This window comes from Meles meles, chromosome 14 (assembly GCF_922984935.1).
Source record: "Meles meles chromosome 14, mMelMel3.1 paternal haplotype, whole genome shotgun sequence".
NCBI lineage: Eukaryota > Metazoa > Chordata > Mammalia > Carnivora > Mustelidae > Meles > Meles meles.
The window spans coordinates 31,493,619-31,515,307 of NC_060079.1; the positions used below are offsets into that span (position 1 = coordinate 31,493,619).

Below are 21,689 nucleotides of genomic sequence, written 5' to 3' on the forward strand. Positions count from 1 at the left end.
GCTACAAAACAGGGATGTTTCTCTGTTAGGCTGGCAGCGTGTTCCCTGTGTGGTCAGTGGTGAGGGAGAAGGCCGGCCCCGGGCTACAGTACCTTCACAGGACAGGCCATGGGAGGTGACTCCGGAGAGACTCTCTCTGCACACGTTACAGAAAGTGGGTCGCGCGTGGGAGCAGGCGTACCAGTTATGCATCCCTGAGAAATGTTCCACGTTAAACTGGGCCACCTAGAAACGAGACGGGAGCACAGATTTGCCAACAGAGAGAACAAGACGACAGACCGTGAACCTCAGGGATGCACTTAGTTAGGATTAAAATTTCAAATGTGTACTTTTTAAAATGGAAACACTTTAAGTGAAAAATTTAAAAAGGTCAATATCAGATGTAAGCATGTTGCTTAATGAATCTACACATAGTTTTCCTTGCAGAATATAGCTTTAGCTCTTTGAATGACTTTCCTTCTCGAAGAACAGAAGGTGCCGGGAAAAGATGCTACTTTACCTCGTAAGGTTCTCTAGTCTGTACAGACTTCAGTGAGCTCATCCAGTCCTCCATCTCCTTCCTGTTCTCAGCGCACAGCATCAGTCTTCTGAATGGAGTTATTATCTGAAAGGGGTAATTCGATCTAATGATTGTTAGTAACCAACAAGATAGATTATTGTAAAACCTAGCAATCAATCGTACGAGGAAATTTCATTTCTATTCTTGGAGTCCTTATTTCCTTGATGAAGACAGTAAGAGTCTCTGTAACATAAAAGAGTTTAGTTCTCTAAGTACGATACAATGGGGTCTAGGAAAGAAAAATTCCAAGGAGGCTGTTTCTTGTCTTTAATATCATTGCTCCTTACTTAGGCTTTTTTTGCCCAGTACCAAAGGCTATGAATGCAAATAAACAATGTACTCCTATCTCATGGAATGTATGTTGAAAATGATTTTTAAATATACTTCAGAATAATTCATAGTACGCTTAGAATTCAGACACAGTTTTCAATATGGAAATTTAAAAAACTGAAAACCAAAGGAATGCAATATTGAATAATTCATAATCAGTTCGTGATAATATCAGGAATATTCTGTTATTAAATAATGCTGGATTTACATATCCTTTCCATTGTCTATTTTAATATGATTTAAATAGGAAAGGTATTTCCCCCATCGTACAGAACTACTACTATGTTTTAGTGAGAGCAGGGCAGAAGAATTAATAACATAAAAGTCCTTCAGTTGGCTTGGAAGAAAATAACTGTGACTTTCATCTTTTCATCATATCACTAAAGAATGCAAATTAATTGTATTAAAAGGCTTAAGCAAGTGAAATGAAGATTGTACTTCAAAAGTGAGATTCTGAAATGAATTAAAAGGAGCCTCTATTTATGTGTGAATACAGCATTCTCGGTGTAATCCTGAAGTTGCTAAATCCTACGCATTCACTACAAAGAAGGGGCCCTATATTTACCTGTGGAAGATGAGCAAACTTTACATGCCTACCTCGAAACTCTCTCTAAATAACAAGTCATATACTTACATAGCCAATAAGAAATTTTCTCAAGTTAGAAGCCATTTGATCAAGTGATCGTCTACATATTGCATTACGGAGCAGATGTCTGAAGTCCTGAAAAAGCAGTAATCATCTAAAAACAAAAGGAGCAACCCTGCAAGCCTCAATCATTACTGTTCATCTTAGGAAATAAGTCCATTATTCAGAACTACAGAGATCAGTCCCCTTTTAGCTACTCACCACTCATTGCCTCCTTTCTTTTTGTCTTTGGTGTAGACGGCACAATCCTTCCTAAACCAAGGGGCCTTTCATGCATCTGACAGGCACTCTCACTTAAATACAGCCAGCTAGAAGTCACATGGAGGAGGAGCACCAACCGCTTAGCTTTGGGTGTTTGTTAATTGCATAAGAAATTGAACAGAACCTCACTTCTGCATTTTCTCCTGTTTTCCGCCACCCTCTTTGGATAAAGCTTATTAGCAGTTGGTCACTTTTCTTCCTGAATAAATAGTTAATGAAAGAGCACTGCCTCCCTCATTACTTAGGAGCCAAATGGATGCTTTATTGCTTCAAAATGTTTTTCTAGGACAGCTCATCAAATGCAGCAGAAAAGACAACATTAAATCATAATACTCTCCTGGCTCTGACGACCGGCCTGGCACTCCAGAAACCTCCCAGTTTCACTGGACTAACTGAATAAATCTGATACTTATCTGGATAAATATCTCCACTAGCATTTCTATTTATTTATTTATTTTAATTTGCTATACTACATGATGTAACTCTTAAGCATTCCCCTGCTTTCATTATAATCGTATAGTGAGACGTTATTCAGATAAATAAATCAGACTTATCTTATTCTTTGATTTTGTTTATCATTGAATTCCAAGTAAAGCAGGATGTCTGATGGTTTTAACTATCTTTAATGCCTTTATGTTCTTTAAAATCACCGTGAATTCAATAAAAAGGTGAGAAAGAAGAATAGGGAAATAGTTTTGAATCAATCCTAAAAAAATTCAGCAACATAAATCATGCATGCACCTTATTTGCTAAGGAAGTAAAAGGTGTACTTTTGCAATTTCTCCTTTTTAACAAAAACATGCTTTAAAAAGTGGTCAATAATAAGCAAATAAAGATCATAACACAAAAGGTGTTTTTAAGAGCCAAAAAGAACTTATAAGTAATTTTGATTTACCAGTCTTGTGATTAAGCATAATTAAGAAATCTACTGATTACAGTTACATTATAAGAAGTCTGTATGAAAAAGAAAATCCCTTGTAAATCATGTGATGCAGAGATGTCTGGCTTTGTGCCTTCAGTATCAAAAATACGTCTTCAGAGGCACCTGGGTGGCTCACTGGGTTAAACCTCTGCCTTTGGCTCAGGTCACGATCCTAGGATCCAGCCCCACATCCGGCAGTCTGCTTAGCAGGGAGTCTGCTTCCCCCCTCTCTGCCTGCTGCTCTGCCTGGGGTTGTCTGGGACCAGCTGATGGCTAGGCTGACTTACCAAGTAAACCTGTAAGGTCTCCCAGTTTGGCCGTTTCTTCTGGAGTAATCTCAAACCAGCCCACCAAAGCTCTAAGCCCTCTCCCCACCTTTTATTTAAAATTTCTTCCTCAACCTCCACCTTTGTAGGAAAAAAATGGGACAGTCACAGTTGTTAGCTGATAAGCTTCGGTTGTACCCTAACTGAACCCCATCATATCTCAGTGGTTTCTCATCCAAGGCTTTAATAGGAAAATATTTGGGAAGCAGCAAACTCTGGAAATTATTTGATTCTCATTCTGAAAGTATCAATATACTCAGCCTTTTTATTAGGACAGGTGAGCCGAGTGGGGAGATGGAAAGATAAGAGGTGTGGGGAGGGATCTAGTCCCAGGGAGAGCTGTCTGAGACTGGGCAGGGGCAGGGGGGTAGTGGAACCAAGGCCAGGAAGTCTAGAGGACTTTTTACCGTTCATTTTTTTTACTTTTTACCTTTTTGAAGGATCTGCAGCTTACCTATCTTCAAGTGTCCTCTAGCCCCTGTCCTTCTTATCTCAAGCTTACTCTTACCCTCTCTCTCCACCATCCCAACAGTCCCAAATAATTTTTTTAAGGCACATCTGAACTTATTTCAGTCATTAGTTTTCTGACTATAACCACCACTTCGACCTCAGATTCTGAACACTCCAGCATTTACTGAGCATGTATGGTATGTCAGAGCCCAGGGCCACAAACCACAGGGGCTTTGTCTCAATAATCTAGACGAGAGACAGGGAAGGCAACCAAAGTTTGCTTGTCCGAAAAAGAGCTGTATACAATGAGCACTAAAGAGAGACATCTAAATCGATTTCCTAAATGCTGCCTCAAATAATATACAAACTCTCCTTTAATAGACATATTGACCCATTTGGAGAGTTACTGGGCTGTAAGTATTAATCCAACAACACTATTACATGTGTATAAGAATTGAGAATTTTTGAGTCTGGGAAAGCATACAGATACATAAAACAGGAGACAATCTGGCATTAAAGATATAAATCCTATAAATGAGTAACACTATAGTGAAGACTTTAAGTACATAAACATGCACTTTAAGTACATAAACATAAAAAACACAAATACTGGACTGGTCATCTTTTAGTGAAGGGATTACAGATAATTATAATGTTTTTGGTTTGTCTATGGTTTCTAAAGCAAATTTGCTGTACTATTGTAATGAAACATAATTATTTATTTTTTTATTTTTTAACTAACAGAAGGATGGGAATTCAGAACTTAAAACTCTGTGTTGTTTCAAAGCAGGAATTCTTAAATTTGGCTGCCCATTAGAATCACCTGGGAGAATTTCTAAAATCCCAATGTCCAGGCCACAATCCATATGGATTAACTCAGAACAGATGAGGGTGGGACCCAGGCACCAGTTTTATTTTTTCTAACTTCCAGATAATAGCAAAGTTCAGGTACATTTGTGAAGCAGTGCCCTAAAGATATTTTGCTGTTCCCCACAACACTGTTAGAACTTAAAAAATGATGGATGTTTCTAGAGCCCAGTGAATTACAGGGAATTGCTAATCTGCAAATTCCCAATTAGAAGCCACTAATGCAACAGCAGAGTGATTCAGTGCCTACACTCTGGAGTTAGGCCCACTTTGAATGAAGACCAACAGCAGCCTTTCTCAATGTGTGGCTGTGAACAATGTTCCTTCCCTCCACTCTATGAGCCTCAGTGTGGTACCTGCTAAGTGAAGATAAGGCACTAACTCCCAGCTCTACGGAGTGTGGTATGGGTGAGTGAGACAATCCATGGAAAGCATTCAGCATAGTGTCTGTAAGAAAGCCAAAGCTCAGCAAATATTAGCATCCCAGTTCTTGGTGCTGACAGAAATTATGTATACATGTACAGATTTACATGTATCTTTTAAAAGTGTGTCCACAGTCAAAACATGAATTGGGGATGCCTGGGACATTAAGCATCTGCCTTTGGCTCAGATCATGATCCTGGGGTCCTGGGATTGAGCCCTGCATGGGGCTCCCTGCTCAGCGGGAAGCCTGCTTCTCCCTCTTCCATTCGCCCTTGCTTGTGTTCCTGCTCTCGGTGTCTCTCTCCATCAAATATATAAATAAAATCTTGAAAAAAAAAAAAAAAGAACTGGAGGTATTTTGCCAACAAAATAGTCACTGACTAGAAACCACCAAAAGGGGAATAATGACAATGAGCTGCTCCTTAGAAGGTACTGGGAAAATGCCAACAAACCTGAGGAAAAAACTGTCCCCCCTTAACTGCACAGCATCTCATCTCACCCACAGCAGGAATATAAAATGGTAGAAGGATTACCAAAGCGAAACGCATCAGATCCCTGCACAATACTGAAAGCTGGGCATGCCGTCTCTAGTAGGGTACCATGCTTTAACTATTCCAACAGACAGTTCCTTCTTTTAACTCAGATTTTTGATTCTACAATGAAGGAAACTCTGAAAACTTCTGTGGTAATCTGAAATGTCCAACAACTTTTTCCATTAGGAAATCTTATTTCTGATCTAAAATTCTTTACAACAAACTAATCATATTTGCCCTATGGCAGTCCTTTTTTTGGAACTATATATATTTCAGGGGCACCTGGGTGGTTCAGGCAGTTAAGCATCTGCCTTTGGCTCGGGTCATGATCTCAGTGTCCTGGGATTGAGCACCATGTCAGGCTGCCTGCTCAAAGAGTCTGCTTCTCCCTCTCTTTTCTCCCTCCCTCTCTCTAATAAATAAATAAAAATCTTTTAAAAAGTAAACTATATACATTTTATCTTACTTTTTTTTATTTTTTAAGATCAGCTTTATTGAGATTAAGTCACAATACTATTTGATTCATCTGCTTAAATCGTACAAGTCAATGATTCTTGGTGTATTTACAGCATTATACAACCATCACCATTATCTGTTTCAGAACGTTTCCACAACCCCAAAAATGAACCCCCTTAACAGTAACTCCCCAATTTCCTCCAAACCTGGCCCCACCTCCAGCCATTGGCAACAATGAATTCTACTTTGTCTCTGATTATGCAATGACTAAGTCACAGGAAAAACAGGCACAGCATAAGGAACACTGTCAATGACACCATAATCGCGCTGTACGGCGACAGATGGGAACGACACTGGTGGTGAGCACAGCATAATGTAAAGACTTGCCCGATCACTACGATGTGCACCTGAAACTAATGCAACATTGTGTTTCCACCACACCCATGCCCAGATAAAAAAAAAATTAATGGCAAAAATTTTTTAATTAAAAAAGTAAAACGAGATTTGACATAAAAAATTGACGCCATGTTTGATAACAACTACATAATTTATCTATTTAAATCAAATCAGTTCCTTAATCCAAATGCATTTACAAAGTTAACCTGATATCCCAACTTGAAATTCAAAAGTATTGCTTTCCAGAGATGTAATTGCAAAAGTAAAAAAGGAAAAATTTAAATAAATACAGGGAATTAAAAAAGAGAAAGACTGACAATATTGCAACATGGATGAACTTTGAAAACATCCCAAGTGAAAGCAGCCAGTTACAAAAGACCACATATTGTGTGATTCCATTTCCATGAAATGCAACATTTATTTTTTTTATCTTTAGTGATTAAACCTGAACTATTTGATTGAAATAAAAATTCATACGCAGTAAGAAGCCTTTCTTGGACAGCAGAACAAACAGAAAGTTTAGTTGTCATAACAATTTTTTACTGCCTGTGTTTATTATAACTTGTGGGATATAATTTGACTTTTGTTAAAGCCAATTCAGGTGTAATTATGTCTCTTTAACACTAGGTTTGTGATACCTGAAGCTGCCAATAGCTCAGTTTTAAAGTACCTACTTCTTCATCCTCCCTCATATATCTACAACCAGCTCTTAAATTATGTATATATTGCATTTTTTTATTCTTCTTTTATGAAATGAAATAATTCACTCTGACAATTTAAATGTGCCAAATTGTAATGCAGTCCCTTCAACTTAAGTGCTATTATGAAAGTAGAGATACTTACTCCCATATTTCAAACAGTAACCGGGGAACCTCTACATCCAAGAGCATAGGTCCTCAGCTATGTGTGTACACCTAAATCAAGCCAAGGATTTTTCCAAAATATAGCCAATCATGCTCAAACCAGATGCGGGGCATCAAAATCTTAATTTGGAGGCAGGCGTGGATAATTTCATGTACTCTGTAGTCTGGCAAAGCTACACAGGTGATTCTGATGCACGCCTCTGTATTAATCATGGAAGGTACTAGAAGCATCCAACTTTGCCATTAGTCAAGTCAGGATCTGGTCTCAGGAATGGAACGAAAGTGCTGTTAATCTTTATGGCTCCTTATCTCCTTTTTCAGCACCCTTGTGCTCCCAAATTTCCAGTATCCTGAACTGTCCCTAAACAGTATTCCTTTGTGGGGGATCCACCGGAATGAGTCTACCACCTACCGCACCGCGTGTGTATAACAGAGGCCCCAAAATGATGATCTCTGATGTTTTTGTTTGGCCATCCTGTTCGAACCCTGTAGAGCTGTGTTGTAAAACCACAACAATGACGAGAAGTTAAAATCCGTCGTTTTAGACATGTATTTTGCTCTTAAACCTATTTTCTTCTGCTGGCTATTTCATACACTTCGGTCACCAAGGGGCCCTGGAGGCATCTGAGCTTGCAAGTCCTGCACGGACTGAATCCTTTTCCCGCTGGGATCAATACTTCCCTATTTTATCATCCAGTCGCCTCAAGTTCCATCTATTTCCAAAGATGACAACCGCTGATCTAAAAGTGATTTTTTTCTGAGGCGTTATAGATGATAAACTTTCTGTGCCTATTTTGTCCCAGTGGTGCTTGAATTTTAATGGAAGACTAAGAAAAGTACCGTGTCACAACAAATGTGGTTTTGGCACCAAGACCAAAGAAAGAGCCAGATAGTATAATTCAAATCAACTGAATAACAGAATTTTAGATTAAAAAGTCAGGGCGCCTGGTGGCTCAGTGGGTTAAAGCCTCTGCCTTTGGCTCAGGTCATGATCCCAGGGTCCTGGGATTGAGCCCCGCATCCATCCGGCTCTCTGCTCAGCAGGAAGCCGGCTTCCCTTCCTTTCTCTGCCTGCCTCTCTGCCAACTTATGATCTCTGTCTGTCAAATAAATAAATAAAATCTTAAAAAAAAAATAAAATTAAATAAAATTAAAAGAGACCCTACTGTACTGATGTAATACCCTAAACATTCTTCACAGAGCTGTGAACACTGTGGAACCTGCATTCCGTGCTCATGCAGAGAGTAGTTCCACAACATCTTGGAGCACAAACCTGACAACATCTCAAATGATGTCAAATAACATATAACGATGTAATATGGCTAAACGATAAGGCTGAGGTTGACAGGTAATTCATATACACTCAAGAGCCTCATTATTAATCTACTGCTGGAATTTATAAAGAAATTCTGCTATGCAGGCAGTGTTCGATGTCAACAGGATTCTAAATCATATTGCTTGGAAGTTGAACTAAGGTCTTCCTAGTCCCTTCCAGAAAGATCTACAAATCTTTTCAGACATCTCTTTTGAGCCATGTTTAGATTTATACACAAACGCACATACACACCCTTCACTGAGAGTTAAAGAGGATCTTTGCAAGTCATTCCATCCTTCTGGTTTTGGCGGACTGGTCCTCTTTCCAATGGATGAGTCATTCTAGCTGAAGACAACTTACTGATCTTTGTGGGCATGCCTGGAATGTAGACTTGGGGGTATCAAACATGTGCATCAGCTCTCAGAATAAAGAGGGAGGACACAGGGAAGTCTACCCCAATGCTGCTTATTTTAAGTCTTTATCATCTTTATATATAATATTAATTTCAAAAATCGAACTATAAATCAAGGGATTACCTAAGCCCTGGAATAAGTAATTGATGGAGATTTCTGTAGCATTATATGAAACATTACTCACTTGTGAAAAGATTCCACAAAAAAGTGTTAAGTATTGACAAAATAGATTCTGATGGAATTTTTTTTTGGTAAATATGTATAACAACTATTCTGAGAAATGTACTAATTATAGAAAGGAAAAAAACCTTTGGACAAGAGCAGAACATCTTTGCCAAGAAAATGTCTGTCTTCTTATGTACAGGAATACTTGACTACAGACTTATGGCAAAAAGGCCATATCTCATTGATTCTTCAACCATCTCTATAAATTAAGCATGGGATTAATTTTGTTACAACATATTGAAGGGGAAAAACAAATGTAAAAGCTAAATGAGTTGTCTATCATACGTTAATATGCTTCTATTATGAGGAATTAATAAAAAACAGTAACAGGGGTGCCTGGGTGGCTCAGTGGGTTAAAACCTCTGCCTTTGGCTCAGGTCATGATCTCAGGGTCCTGGGATCAAGCCCACATCAGGCTCTCTGCTCAGCGGGGAGCCTGTTTCCCATTCTCTCTCTGCCTTCTTCTCTGCCTACTTGTGACCTCTGTCAAATAAATAAATAAAATATATTTTAAAAAAAGAAAAGAAAAAAGGAAAAAACAGTAACAGCACTGTTATAGCAAGTAAAATTAAATAAAAATAAAAATAAAAGATTATTCCTTCACTGTAAAATACTGAATTGAGAAGCTACAGGCAATTCCATAATGCTCTTTCACAGACTTTGAAAACAATGAAAAAGAAGTAGAGTTAAAAATTGGCAATGATATTTTTAGGGATGGCTCCTGAAGAATGAGGGGTCAAGTAGAACAATGTGAAAGATCCGCTTTAAAACACTCTCAATAAAACAGGGGAAAGCAAGTGTTGGCAACATCAAGATAGTAGTAGGAGCTGGGCAATGGGGATGTGGACTTTTTCACAATTAAAAAAAATATGTAGGGGGCCTGGGTGGCTCAGTGGGTTAAAGCCTCTACCTTCGGCTCAGGTCATGATCCCGGGGTCCTGGGATCGAGCCCCACATCGGGCTCTCTGCTCCGCGGAGAGCCTGCTTCCTCCTCTCTCTCTGCCTGCCTCTCTGCCTACTTGTGATTTCTCTCTGTCAAATAAATAAAATATAAAAAAAAAATTAAAAAAAAATTCTTCGGAAAAAAATGTATATTTTTTTTGTACTGGAGAACAAGTATTGGAGAACAAGCAAAACCCTTCAATGAACTAAAGACAAGAACAGAGTTGAGGGATTTAGGTGTCTTAGTCTTCTCTTAGGTAGACCCTTTTTAACCCTTGACCTGAACTCAGCTTACAGACCACACCCATCAGGACCCAAATTTCTGAACTTTAACTGCCCTTTCCTGTATCAAATTCACATTAAGAGAGTAATGTGGTCCCCTCGCCCAAATGACCTCAAATGTCCACAGAAGCTAATGATGTGAGTCTTCTGATCACTGAGTGAGATGGGGTGGGGTGGTCAGAGCAGAGGAGAGCCATGCAAATCTTACTTCCATAATTCTTGAGCTTCGATGATTCTGCTTAAGATTAGGTTTGCAGGCCACAAAACCTACTTCTTGACTAAGGAATAATGGCTTCATAACAAAGTCATTTTCCATGTTTATTTGATTTCCCTCTATAACCTAATGTTGGGTTTTTACTACCTTAGAGTATTAAATATAAATAAAACATAAATTCTGATATGTTTTCATGAAAAAAGGAACCACAGATTTCAATGAGGTCAAGTACCAATGTTCTCACTACATACACAGTATTTTCATGGATCTCACCATCTAAAAAGTGATTTTTCCCCTTTATTTCAATGTAAAAATCCAAAATACTCTAAAATCAAAATTTTACTGAAAAGCATTTAATAAAACATTAACACAATAAAATTGAGGCATGTAAGCTGGCATAATCCAGTTTTCAAATAAGCAACTGAATTCAACACTGTGAAATTTATATAGTCCTAGAATCTACATGAAAAGTGTTAAAGAAAGCAATCTATCTAACATCTTCTGGAACTATCTTGTCTTTAAGATTTTGTTTCAGAGTAGTGGGCCTAACTGTGACTTCTCAGAGTCTCTGATTCACTGGAGAACCAAAGATAGAAGGATATAGTGAAACCACAGAAGATAAAGGCAGCCTTTCTGTAGACTGTGCTCCCCAATCCTGCTCTCCCTGGAAAAGGGACTTGGGGCAAAAGCCCCAGGGAGTCCACCAAGAAGGCTTTCTGTGTTGTTTACTGTGGTGTCCTATTCTATTATTTGTATAGAAAAATTCCATGTATAACAATAAACCACTATTTCTTCGAAGACTAATTAGGTTTGGATTCAAGTCAGTATTAAAAGTTTCTTAGAATTCACACAAACGGGGCGCCTGGGTGGCTGAGTGGGTTAAAGCCTCTGCCTTCGGCTCAGGTCATGATCCCAGGGTCCTGGGATCAAGCCTCGCATCGGGCTCTCTGCTTGGCGGGGAGCCTGCTTCCTCCTCTGTCTCTGCCTGCCTCTCTGCCTACTTGTGATCTTGGTCTGTCCAATAAATGAATAAACGAATCTTAAAAAAAAAAAGAATTCAAACAAACTGTAGCTATCAATGTTGGGTCAGCCCCTAACATACTAGTTTCCTATCACTGCTGTAACAAATTATTCCTCTTACAGTTGCGGCAGTCAGAAGTTTAGGGTCAAGGTGTCCAAAGGGGTGCATTGCTTTTGGAGGCTATAGGAGAGAATCTGTTTGCTTGCTTTTTTCCCTTCTAGATGCAGCCTGTATTCCTTGGGGCTCAAGCGCCTTTCCTTGCATCAAGTCAACCTCTTACTTCCTTGGTCAAATCTTCCCTGATTCCTCCTGCCTCTCCCTTATAAGGGCCCCTGTGATTATACCAGGCGGACTCGATAGCCCCAGACAATCTTATCTCAAGATCCTTAACACAATCAAAACTACAAGGTCCCTTTTGCCATATAAAGTGACATTCACAGTTTACAGATATTAGAATGTAAATATCTTTATGGTCCATCATTCAGCCTACCACCCCCATATCATAGATATAATGTGATATAAGTTATACAATTATAACTTTTGATATTATAAAAGTGAACAGGAAAATCAACAACATGGTGCTCTATTTTCTTACTATATTCATATCTTAATGACTATCCATGAATACCAATGACATTTCTTCCAAATAATTAATAGTGAAGATCTGGAAAAACAGGATACTTAGGGACCTCTAAGGTTGATAATTAAGCAGAATGATTACTCCTGCAGTATTTCACACTTTCAAAGTGCTTTGCTGTCAGTAAGATCACATATATTATTTCATTTAATCTCCCATATAACTGGCCCACTTGATAGGTAAAAGCAAACTCGGTAAGTAGGAGAATCAGTGTACATAGTCAGGTCTGGTTTCAAATCACACTTCTTTTCCCTGTTACACCAGACAAGCTGGGCCTGTTTCTCAGCTGCCTTTATGTGGACCACAGAACCTTACACATATCATGTGTAGCTCTAAGAAATCAACTGCCAGTAAAAACAATTTTGTCCAGATGAAATAAAAACATTAAGATATAGAATGTTGCAGATTAGCAATAATAAAGTAATATTGTATGTAAAAATTTTTTAAATAATTAAGCTATAATTCCAATTCACTATATATGTAATAATAGCTATAACTATGCCCTATGACTAAAAATACACTTGGTTCACCAAAATTGGTATTTTTTTTAAAGATTTTATTTACTTACTTGAGAGAGAGAGAGAAAGGGGGCAAAAGCACAAAAAAAGGGGGAAGAGAAGCAGATTCCCCACTGAGCAGGGAGCCCAATGCAGGGCTCAATCCCAGGATGCTGGGATCATGACCTGAGCTGAAGGCAGATGCTTAACCAACTGAGCCACCCAGGCACCCCCAAAATTGGTATTTTTTAAAAAGCCTAAAAATTACTAATCAATTAGGACTTTTAATAGCAGACCAAAATCCCAATGAATATTTAGACCGCTAATATAAAGCAAGCGTATTTCACAACCATGAAAGTACATAGAAGAGTTCAGAACTGAAAGCCAGTCTACACAAGTCAGCTGCATTATTCTACGCAGTTCACTTGGGAAGTTTCCAAGCTTCTCTTCAAGTTCAGCGCCCAAGTGTTTGAAAAGCAGTTCGCTTTCTCGATAACCTCATGTAAGAAGTTTTCCACTTTGACTTTCCACCACAACCTGCTATTCTTACCTCAACAGCACTTCTGTCCAATTACATATTAGCATTTGATCCTTTTCGGAGTCTGCCCACTTCGTGTCTGCTTCACAATGTACTGCAAAGGTCAAGCACAATTCTAGCGCAGAGCATATCAATCTTAAGTGATGGGCAACGACGACGGGGTAAATGAGCTACAACATCATGATAACTATTGTGATAGTTTAAAACTGACACTCTTTGACTCCAACACCAAATTTTCATTCATTCACTAGAAAACACAGAGAGTGCCTTATTTTATGCCAAGCAACGTGGCAACTCAGGGACGCAGAGATGAAGACCCAGTCCTTGTACTCATGGAGCCTGCAGATCAATGAGGAACACAGATAAGTAAACCTAATTCCAGTACAGTAGGTTCCTGCCATCTTCCAAACCCACTCAGCTTAGCTTCCAAGCTCCTTCAAGATCTGGACCTGTATTTACTTGTCAGCACCCAGGGAGCTCCTAGAATGCAGTGAAAGAAAGCCAACCAAGGTCGAAAGTCAGGGAAAGCTTTCCAGGAAGTGATATTCAAGCAAGCAAGGGTGAGAGGCAAGTGAGATTTGGGGAGGGAGATTTCTGTGGGGAGGGAGCCAGGGAGAAGGGAGAGGAGGAAGGGATCTTGCAAACAAAGGGACACACAAACCCATAAGGAGGAAAGGTCAAGATAAATGCTGGGGTGGGGGGGCACCTGGGTGGCTCAGTGGGTTAAACCTCTGCCTTCAGCTCAGGTCATGTTCTCAGGGTCCTGGGATCGAGCCCCACATTGGGCTCTCTGCTCAGCAGGGAGCCTGCTTCCCTCCCTTCCCCGCCTGCCTCTCTGCCTACTTGTGACCTCGCTCTCTCTGTCAAATAAATAAATAAAATCTTAAAATAAAAATAAAAATAAAAAGATAAGGGCTGGGTATTGTGAGTAGCATAAGATGGCCACCACGGGTGGAAGAACAAGGCAAAGCCAGAGAGGTAATCACAGAAAACCTTTTATCATGCTAAGGGAAATGGATCAGTGACAGAGCACACCTTAACAGGCTTTCAGCCAGGAAGAGCCAGGAATCACACGTTCTAGACGGAGGCTGGCAGTTGTACAGAGCGTCAGCTTGGTGGTCGGGTCCCAAGGGAGAAGACCTTTTTTTTTTTAAAAAAAAGATTTATTTATCTATTTGAGAGAGAGAGAGAACAAGGAGGGGCAGAGGGAGAGGGACAGAATCTCCAGGCAGACTCCCAGCTAAGCCCGTTGAGAGGCTTGATCCCGGGCCCAGAGATCATGGCCTGGACTGAAATCAAGAGTCTGACACTTAACCAACTGACACCCAGAGGAAGATTCATGAACCTTTGGAAACGGCCTGATGGGCTATGAGGTTACGGCGGCAGTGGACTGCTGTGTATGAGACCATGACATGAAGATGTGGGCAGAGAAGACACACAAAAAAGAGTCAATAGTTTCTTGGAGACAGAATTAATGGGACTTGGTGACTATGTGCTTGTGAGGTGTGACAATGAGGGAGAAGTCTGGACGACTCCAGCTTTCACATCTGGAATGGAAATAGCTTCCAAGTCCAAAATTACCACTTACGGAGTAATTTTAACAGGCCAGGACCTGTGTGTGCTAAACATAAAATATATTATTTCTAGAAGATAAGTAAGATTTATAGAAGGCACAAGATCTTATGGAGTCTACACAACCCCAAATGTAGCAACCCGTTTTACACTTGAGGAACCTAAGGCTCAGAAAGGTTTGTCATTTGCCCGAGGTCACAAAGCACACGTAGGATTTGAAACTAAATTCTGTCTGCCTTCTTAGCCATCTACTAGAGAATGAAGGCATAGCAAAGAACTTACTGACAATTACTCTACAAGAATAGGCAGAAAAGCCTTCACATGCTGCTCACTGTTTCTCCTCTTAAAAAGAATCAGGGCAGCTGTACAGTTGTATTTAAATCCTATATATACTTGTATATACTTTAAAGATGAGCAAGAAAAGGTGCTAGTAAATTAATAATAACAACAATAATAATAAATGTGCTAACTCAGGTCTCCGCAAACCAGGAACCTTTAAAAAACAAAATATTGACAAGATATATAAAATCATATATATTATCATATATAGTATGATATACATACACATGTCATATGCATAATCATATATAGTATCTTATTTGTACATTGTACACAGGAAAACGAGAGGGGTTTTTTTTCAGTATTAATTGTAAAGACAAGGATCACAGTGATTTTAGAAATGATTTATGCAGGCTGCCACATACACTCTTACTGTAAATTAGCGGTGAGTATTAGTTAATGGACACAGTAGAAGTTTTACCACTCATTGAATATTTTCAGGATGTACCAGAGATTGGAACAAAGCATTAGCCTCATTCCCTTGGCACAAGCTCTATTGGTTTATAACCGTAAATTGCTTTGTACAGAACACATATGTAATGGGAAAGTTCAAAACAAAATAATTACCTTGTTTATACCAGTCACCACAAAGCTAAAACATTTCTAAAACCTAAATTTTCCATTACACCATGATCATACTTAAGTAATACAGAAGACATCTGATATGCTAGAAACTTAAAAAAGAGCCATGAAATGACACTAAAGGAATCCTTTAAGCCATTTTAATAGGTTTTTAAAGCATCTCTCAATTGCTTACTAGACATTACCAGGGTATCTTACTATCACTTCAAATTCATAGTGTCTAGTTCACAATGTCTTTTTTTCACTACCAATAAACCTACTTGTATTCTCATTTTCTAACCTTAATTAAAGGCATCATTTATATAGCAATCCTACCAAATTCAACAACTCTATATTAGCTTCCTCCTCTCTCTTTTCCCTTCCTGTTAGCCACACCTTTCCAGTCTTTCCCACAAGATCCCTCATGTATTACTTCCTTCCCTCCCATTACAGATGGTCTGATATGGCCTTATAATGGCTCCCCTGGATACTGTAGCAGTGTCCAACTTGGGCTTCCTGCTAAGTCCATCACTCTTGTCAAATGCATCTGATAGGAAGTTGCCAGAAAGGGCTCCCATTTAGCATTTAGAATTTTCTTTGAATAAGGAATGAGCATTTGTGAAACAAACAAAAAAATTTTAAATGTATTTAGGATGAAAAGTACATCTCCCTCCCAAGTCTGCCCCCCAGCTACCAAGGCTCCCTCCTAAAGGCAAATATCTGTCAGCTTATCTGTATCTCTTCAGAGATAGTCTCTGTATATGCAGCAAATATGTGATCTTTCAGGGTTTAAATGCATGACTGTGGGCCCATACACACAACACCCCACCCCCACCCCCACACAGAGTAAAAAACACTGAGTAACGTTTTATACATGCACACTGTTCCACATCTGGCTTTTCACACTGAATACAACTTGGAGTTCAGTGTGTAATATTATATACAGAGCTGATTCCTTCTTTTTCATGGTGGTGTAACATTGCACTATGTGAAATGGTTCATAATTCATTTCAACCAGTCTCTAACTTGCACACTTAGGTTATTTCCAATCTCATGCTATTACAATGGGTAAGTAGCCTTGTACGTATGTTTTGGCGCACATAAACAGTACTTTTCACTATCTCTGCAAACGCTGGATAATGTGGGCAGTGAAGGCACTGATGAACCCATTTTTTAAGGACTTAAAAAAAAAAACTCTTTTTACAACCTAACCTGTGAAGTGCCTATCTTGGTCATACTGTATTTAACCTCAGGTTAAAATCTTTCTTTTTCAGCAGCACATTGAAGTCCAGCTCTGTCAGTCCTTACTGGTGGACATGCTTTTAGCCATCCTGAAAAGGCATGTATAACCTAAGACATTTTTGATGAGCAACACTTCATTTGTACAAAACAACTCTAAATTCCTACAAAGGTCCCCAAAGGGAGAAGGATTAGCCGATTTGTCTTGATGGATTTTCTTACATTATGAGCCTAGCAAATAGAGCACCTCAAGATTTTAGTCTAACCACAAAAAGACCAATGGTTTGTTTCCTAGGACTTTGGTCTGAGGAAGCTCATCATAACATTAAGAAGTGTTTCTCTGGGTTGTACTCTTGGAAAAGATGCTATACCATTCAATGAAAAGATAAACATGATATACCTACAGAAACAATGATCAGCTATTTCACTTCTAAAAGCCTGATGTCCAAGTTAGAGAAAAAAAGGAATGCCAATTTCAAACTCCACTTATAAATTATCAGATTTCATCGAATGATGCCATCTGAACTGCATATAAGTCAATTTTAAGAAGCAAAACAGCCACTCAAATTGCATTAATGTGGTATGATTTTCGAGTGCCATAAAATAGTTAAGCCAACATAGACATAAAAAATCTGTGGTCTGGGGGCGCCTGGGTGGCTCAGTGGGTTAAAGCCTCTGCCTTCGGCTCAGGTCATGATCCCAGGGTCCTGGGATCGAGCCCCACATCGGGCTCTCTGCTCCGCAGGGAACCTGTTTCCTCCTCTCTCTCTGTCTGCCTCTCTGCCTAGTTGTGATTTCTCTCTGTCAAATAAAATAAATAAATAAATAAATAAATAAATAAAAAATCTGTGGTCTGCCAACATCAGGCATGGAATAACTAGGAGACCACCACAACCATTAATCACAGCAAGAATCATGTTTGTAAGACTTGTCGTTGATTAAAAAATCACCTGAGTCACCTCTAGAAAGAGTTCAACTAGAATACAAGTATTTATGGGTATATTATAATCCAATCTCACTGGGGGAAATTAGGAACCTGTGCTCTCTAGCTAAATCTTGAAATGACAAATTTCTCCCAAAGCAACACTAGAGTTTACATTCATTCATTCAACAAGACATTCTCTTTCATGCGTTTGACAAATATTTATTGTCTTTCCCCTCTGTACCAGGTCTTGTGTTAGCCCTGGGGATCCAGTGGTGAGGAAGATAGTCTGCGTCTGCAAGAAAATTTCAGTCTCCGCCACCTCCCTTTACTCCCTCCCACATACACACACACCACGCAAAGATCTCTCCAACAGCATCTCAAAGGATGGTCACTTAGCTCTTGCTGTGTGGTAGAATGACAGTGTGTGTGGAAAGGGCCAGGGAATCTCTAAATCCACTCCTCCTCGCCTACTCTCAGTAAACCCTGAGAGCTAGGAGCCCCAAATTCCACACTAGCTGTGCATAGCTATTAGCCATCCAACCTTGAGAAATTCATTTCAGCATTGTGAGCCCGAGTCTGCTCTGAGAACTCTGTTCTTGAAAGCCTTTTCCAGTTCATAGGGAATGAGAGGACTTGAGATTTCTAATAATGGACAGAGCTATTACATCACAAAAGGCCCGTTCTATCAGAAGACTCGCGTTAGAAAGCTCTCTTCTACCCAGAGCTAAAATTGTCCCTCTGTGAATTCAACTGTGAATCTTTGTCCTGAACCCTGAAGTAACACAGAACCTGCCAACCACCTCTTCTGCATGATAATCCCTCAAATATTAAAAAGATGTCACACTTCCCCAAATCTTGAAGATAAAAAAGTGGCCTCTAGTGTCAATCCCACGACTTGACAGATCTTTGTACAATATTGGTTACCGTCCTCCGTGAGCTCTTTATCAACATTTCAATTAAAAATACAGGGCCCCAAATAAAATGTAGTATTCTAAATTGGCAGTAGGACCAGCAGGGCTAACTACGTATCTGGTAATATGACAAGATTCTGTGATGGACTTGGGGGAGAAAAGACAACTGAAACATAACGAACAATTAGAGGAAAACTATGTGGACCATACTCACTTAAAGGTCCACAATAAAGAGGTAGGAGAGCGGAGAGGTCAAGAGTACAGACTGCGGTTAGACGACCCAGATGGGTTCAGATTCTAGTTAGTCCATGTGTTAGGTGTTAACTTCTCTGTTTCAGATCTCTCATCTACAAAATGGAGAGCAAGATAGTACCTATCTTATAGGACTGATATAAAGAATGAATGATCAGCATTTAGAAGAGGTACATATAGTTACAATAAATACTACCATCAGAATAGGCAACTTATTTATCTAAGGGATTACTTATTCAGATGATTAAACACCTGTTTTATGATGAGCATTGACAAATGAGGGGAAAATAACATCTCGCCCCTTCCTTTGTAACTAAAGACTGAAATACTAATGGATATAAGTAAACTGATACTTCGGTTCAAAGGATATGGTATTTCTCTTAAGAGAGAAGATGAACTGAATTATAATAACAGAGAGGAAGCTAAGGAAAAAACAAAATAAACAGAAAGTACACATTAAAGAAAGGAGTTCTTTAAGAACATTTTCCCCGGGGTGCCTGGGTGGCTCAGTGGATTAAGCCTCTGCCTTTGGCTCAGGTCATGATCTTGGGGTCCTGGAATCGAGCCCCACATCGGGCTCTCTGCTTAGCAGGGAGCCTGCTTCCCCCTACCTCTCTGCCTACTTGTGACCTCTGTCTGTCAAATAAATAAATAAAATCTTAAAAAAAAAAAAAAAGGAACATTTTTTCCCCCTCCCATTAAAACACAGCCCATTCATTTCAACTGTACTATGAATGTATAATTTTCCGCATTTCAGGTGCGAGATGTTCTCTTTTTCTTGTTTTTATGCGTATTTTTTGAAACGTCACTGGAGGAATCAACTCGAATGTTAATCAACTTTCAGTCGTGTCTGCTGTGGCAAGTGACCCTGAACTAAAATGACTCTGTTCCGGTGTTCAGCAAGCTCTAAAAATAAGTGCTACCATGTGGGGGTTTCACACAGTCGAGTAAGCCAGTGTGGGTGTGTAGTCACTGTGAGATTCCAAGTACACTCGTAGATCACTCATTAAAAATGTGAAGGGTAGGGGGCACCTTGGTGTCTCAGTGGGTTGAGCCTCTGCCTTTGGTTCAGGTCATGATCCAAGGGTCCTGGGATTGAGCCCCACGTCGGGCTCTCTGCTCAGCGGGGACCCTGCTTCCCTCTCTTTCTGCCTGCCTCTATGCCTACTTGTGATCTCTCTCTCTGTCAAATAAATAAAATCTTAAAAAAACAAAAGTGAAGGGTAGTTAAATAAGCCAAATAAATTACCTCTATATTTCTTTCTAGTTAAAAATAAAAATTGGGGGCGCCTGGGTGGCTCAGTGGGTTAAAGCCTCTGCCTTCAGCTCAGGTCATGATCCTAGGGTCCTGGGATCCAGCTCCGCATCAGGCTCTCTGCTCAGCGGGGAGCTTGCCTCCTCCTCCTCTCTCTGCTTGCCTCTCTGCCTATTTGTGATCTCTGTCAAATAAATGAATAAAATCTTTAAAAAAAATAAATAAAAATAAAAATTGCTTTCTTTACAAACTTCCATAAAAAGTTCTGACAGTGTCAATACAGTACTTTCATTAAAAATGATGACTATGTATTTAAGATTGAGCCTACTTGTCATTAAAATTTAAAGAAAACAATTACTTGAACAGCACATTTTGAAAATCTAACGTATGCCATGGCAATTGTGACAACTCTCCATTCAATAAAATAACTCTTCGTAAAAAGGGGGGGGCAGGGCAGAGCAGGGGCCACATGGCTTGACCCTCCCCTCTCTTTCCCCTTAAAAAAAAAAAGCTCTTTGTTAGCCTATGCAAATGGCTAACAAGGTACAATCGACATTTCATTCATCACAAAAGGGTGGCTTTTTCCAATAACATCTATTAATATGAGATAAAAGTGGAAATAAATCTTCACCACACCTCTGAAAGAGAGGCAGGGTGAACAGTTTTCTCGAGATGAAGTTCATCTGTATTCTTCTTTAACATCCCCAAACTTACTAGGAATTGACAACAGACTATCACCTGTGAAGGGAGCAGGCAGGGTGATAACCTCAGGATAATAACAGCCATTAGCACTTACTAAACTCTATGTGCTCATCACGGTGCTAGGGAATTAATAGTGCCCTAAAATCCTCACAACCCCATGGGACAGGTTCCACTACTATTCTCAGTTACAGAGGACACAGATTCACAGGGGTTAACGAATTAGTCCAAAGGCACGTAGCTAGAGAGGGCCAAGCCAGCACACAAACCCATGCTATTTGACTTCACTTCATGGTCTAAGGTCTGCAACTGACCAAGTCACAAAAAGCTGGGATGTACACATCACGATGAGTGAGAAAGAGACAAAGAGAGCAAGCAGATGTGAGAAGAGGGACAGAACAGAGGCAAAGACTAACCAGATGGAAAGAACACTGTGTGAAAAGGAAGAGCCCTGGATTAAGCATCAGGAGGGCTGGGACCCTTCCAAAGGGCGCATCAGTGTGACCAAGGGGAAAAAAATCAATTCTTTTCTCCAGTCTAATAGAAGAACACATTTGCCCACAGCACAGAGGTGTGTTAAAGATAAAAATGTTGATGTGAAAAACAGAACATCATGCAGAAATCAGTAAAATAAAAAAGGAAATACACAATTCAAAAAATGAAGGAAAAATTAGGAATGTATTATAGATACCACAATCATAGACAATGCTATGGGAGAACATAAGCCACTCATAAATTAGGGATGAACATTAATGAATCCTGAAGGCTTATAAAATACCAACTAGGCTGTCAGGGGTTGTCCTTTTCCATTCCCTGATCA

The 21,689-nt window shown here is 39.5% G+C and overlaps 1 protein-coding gene across 7 annotated transcripts in view; it reads right to left on the minus strand.

The window, feature by feature from the left end:
• The window catches only part of DGKH (diacylglycerol kinase eta), a 185,904-nt gene that overhangs the window by 77,678 nt on the left and 86,537 nt on the right, over positions 1-21,689 (minus strand). For 6 of the 7 annotated variants that reach the window (XM_046028358.1, XM_046028354.1, XM_046028353.1 and 3 more), the window contains exons 5-6: positions 500-604; positions 93-225 (exon numbers count right to left, since the gene is read on the minus strand). In XM_046028358.1, the coding sequence (XP_045884314.1) occupies positions 93-225; positions 500-604 (238 nt within the window). Of the gene's footprint in view, positions 1-92; positions 226-499; positions 605-1,736; positions 2,104-21,689 lie in introns of those variants that run through there. The other variant, XM_046028357.1, reaches the window with a different exon arrangement.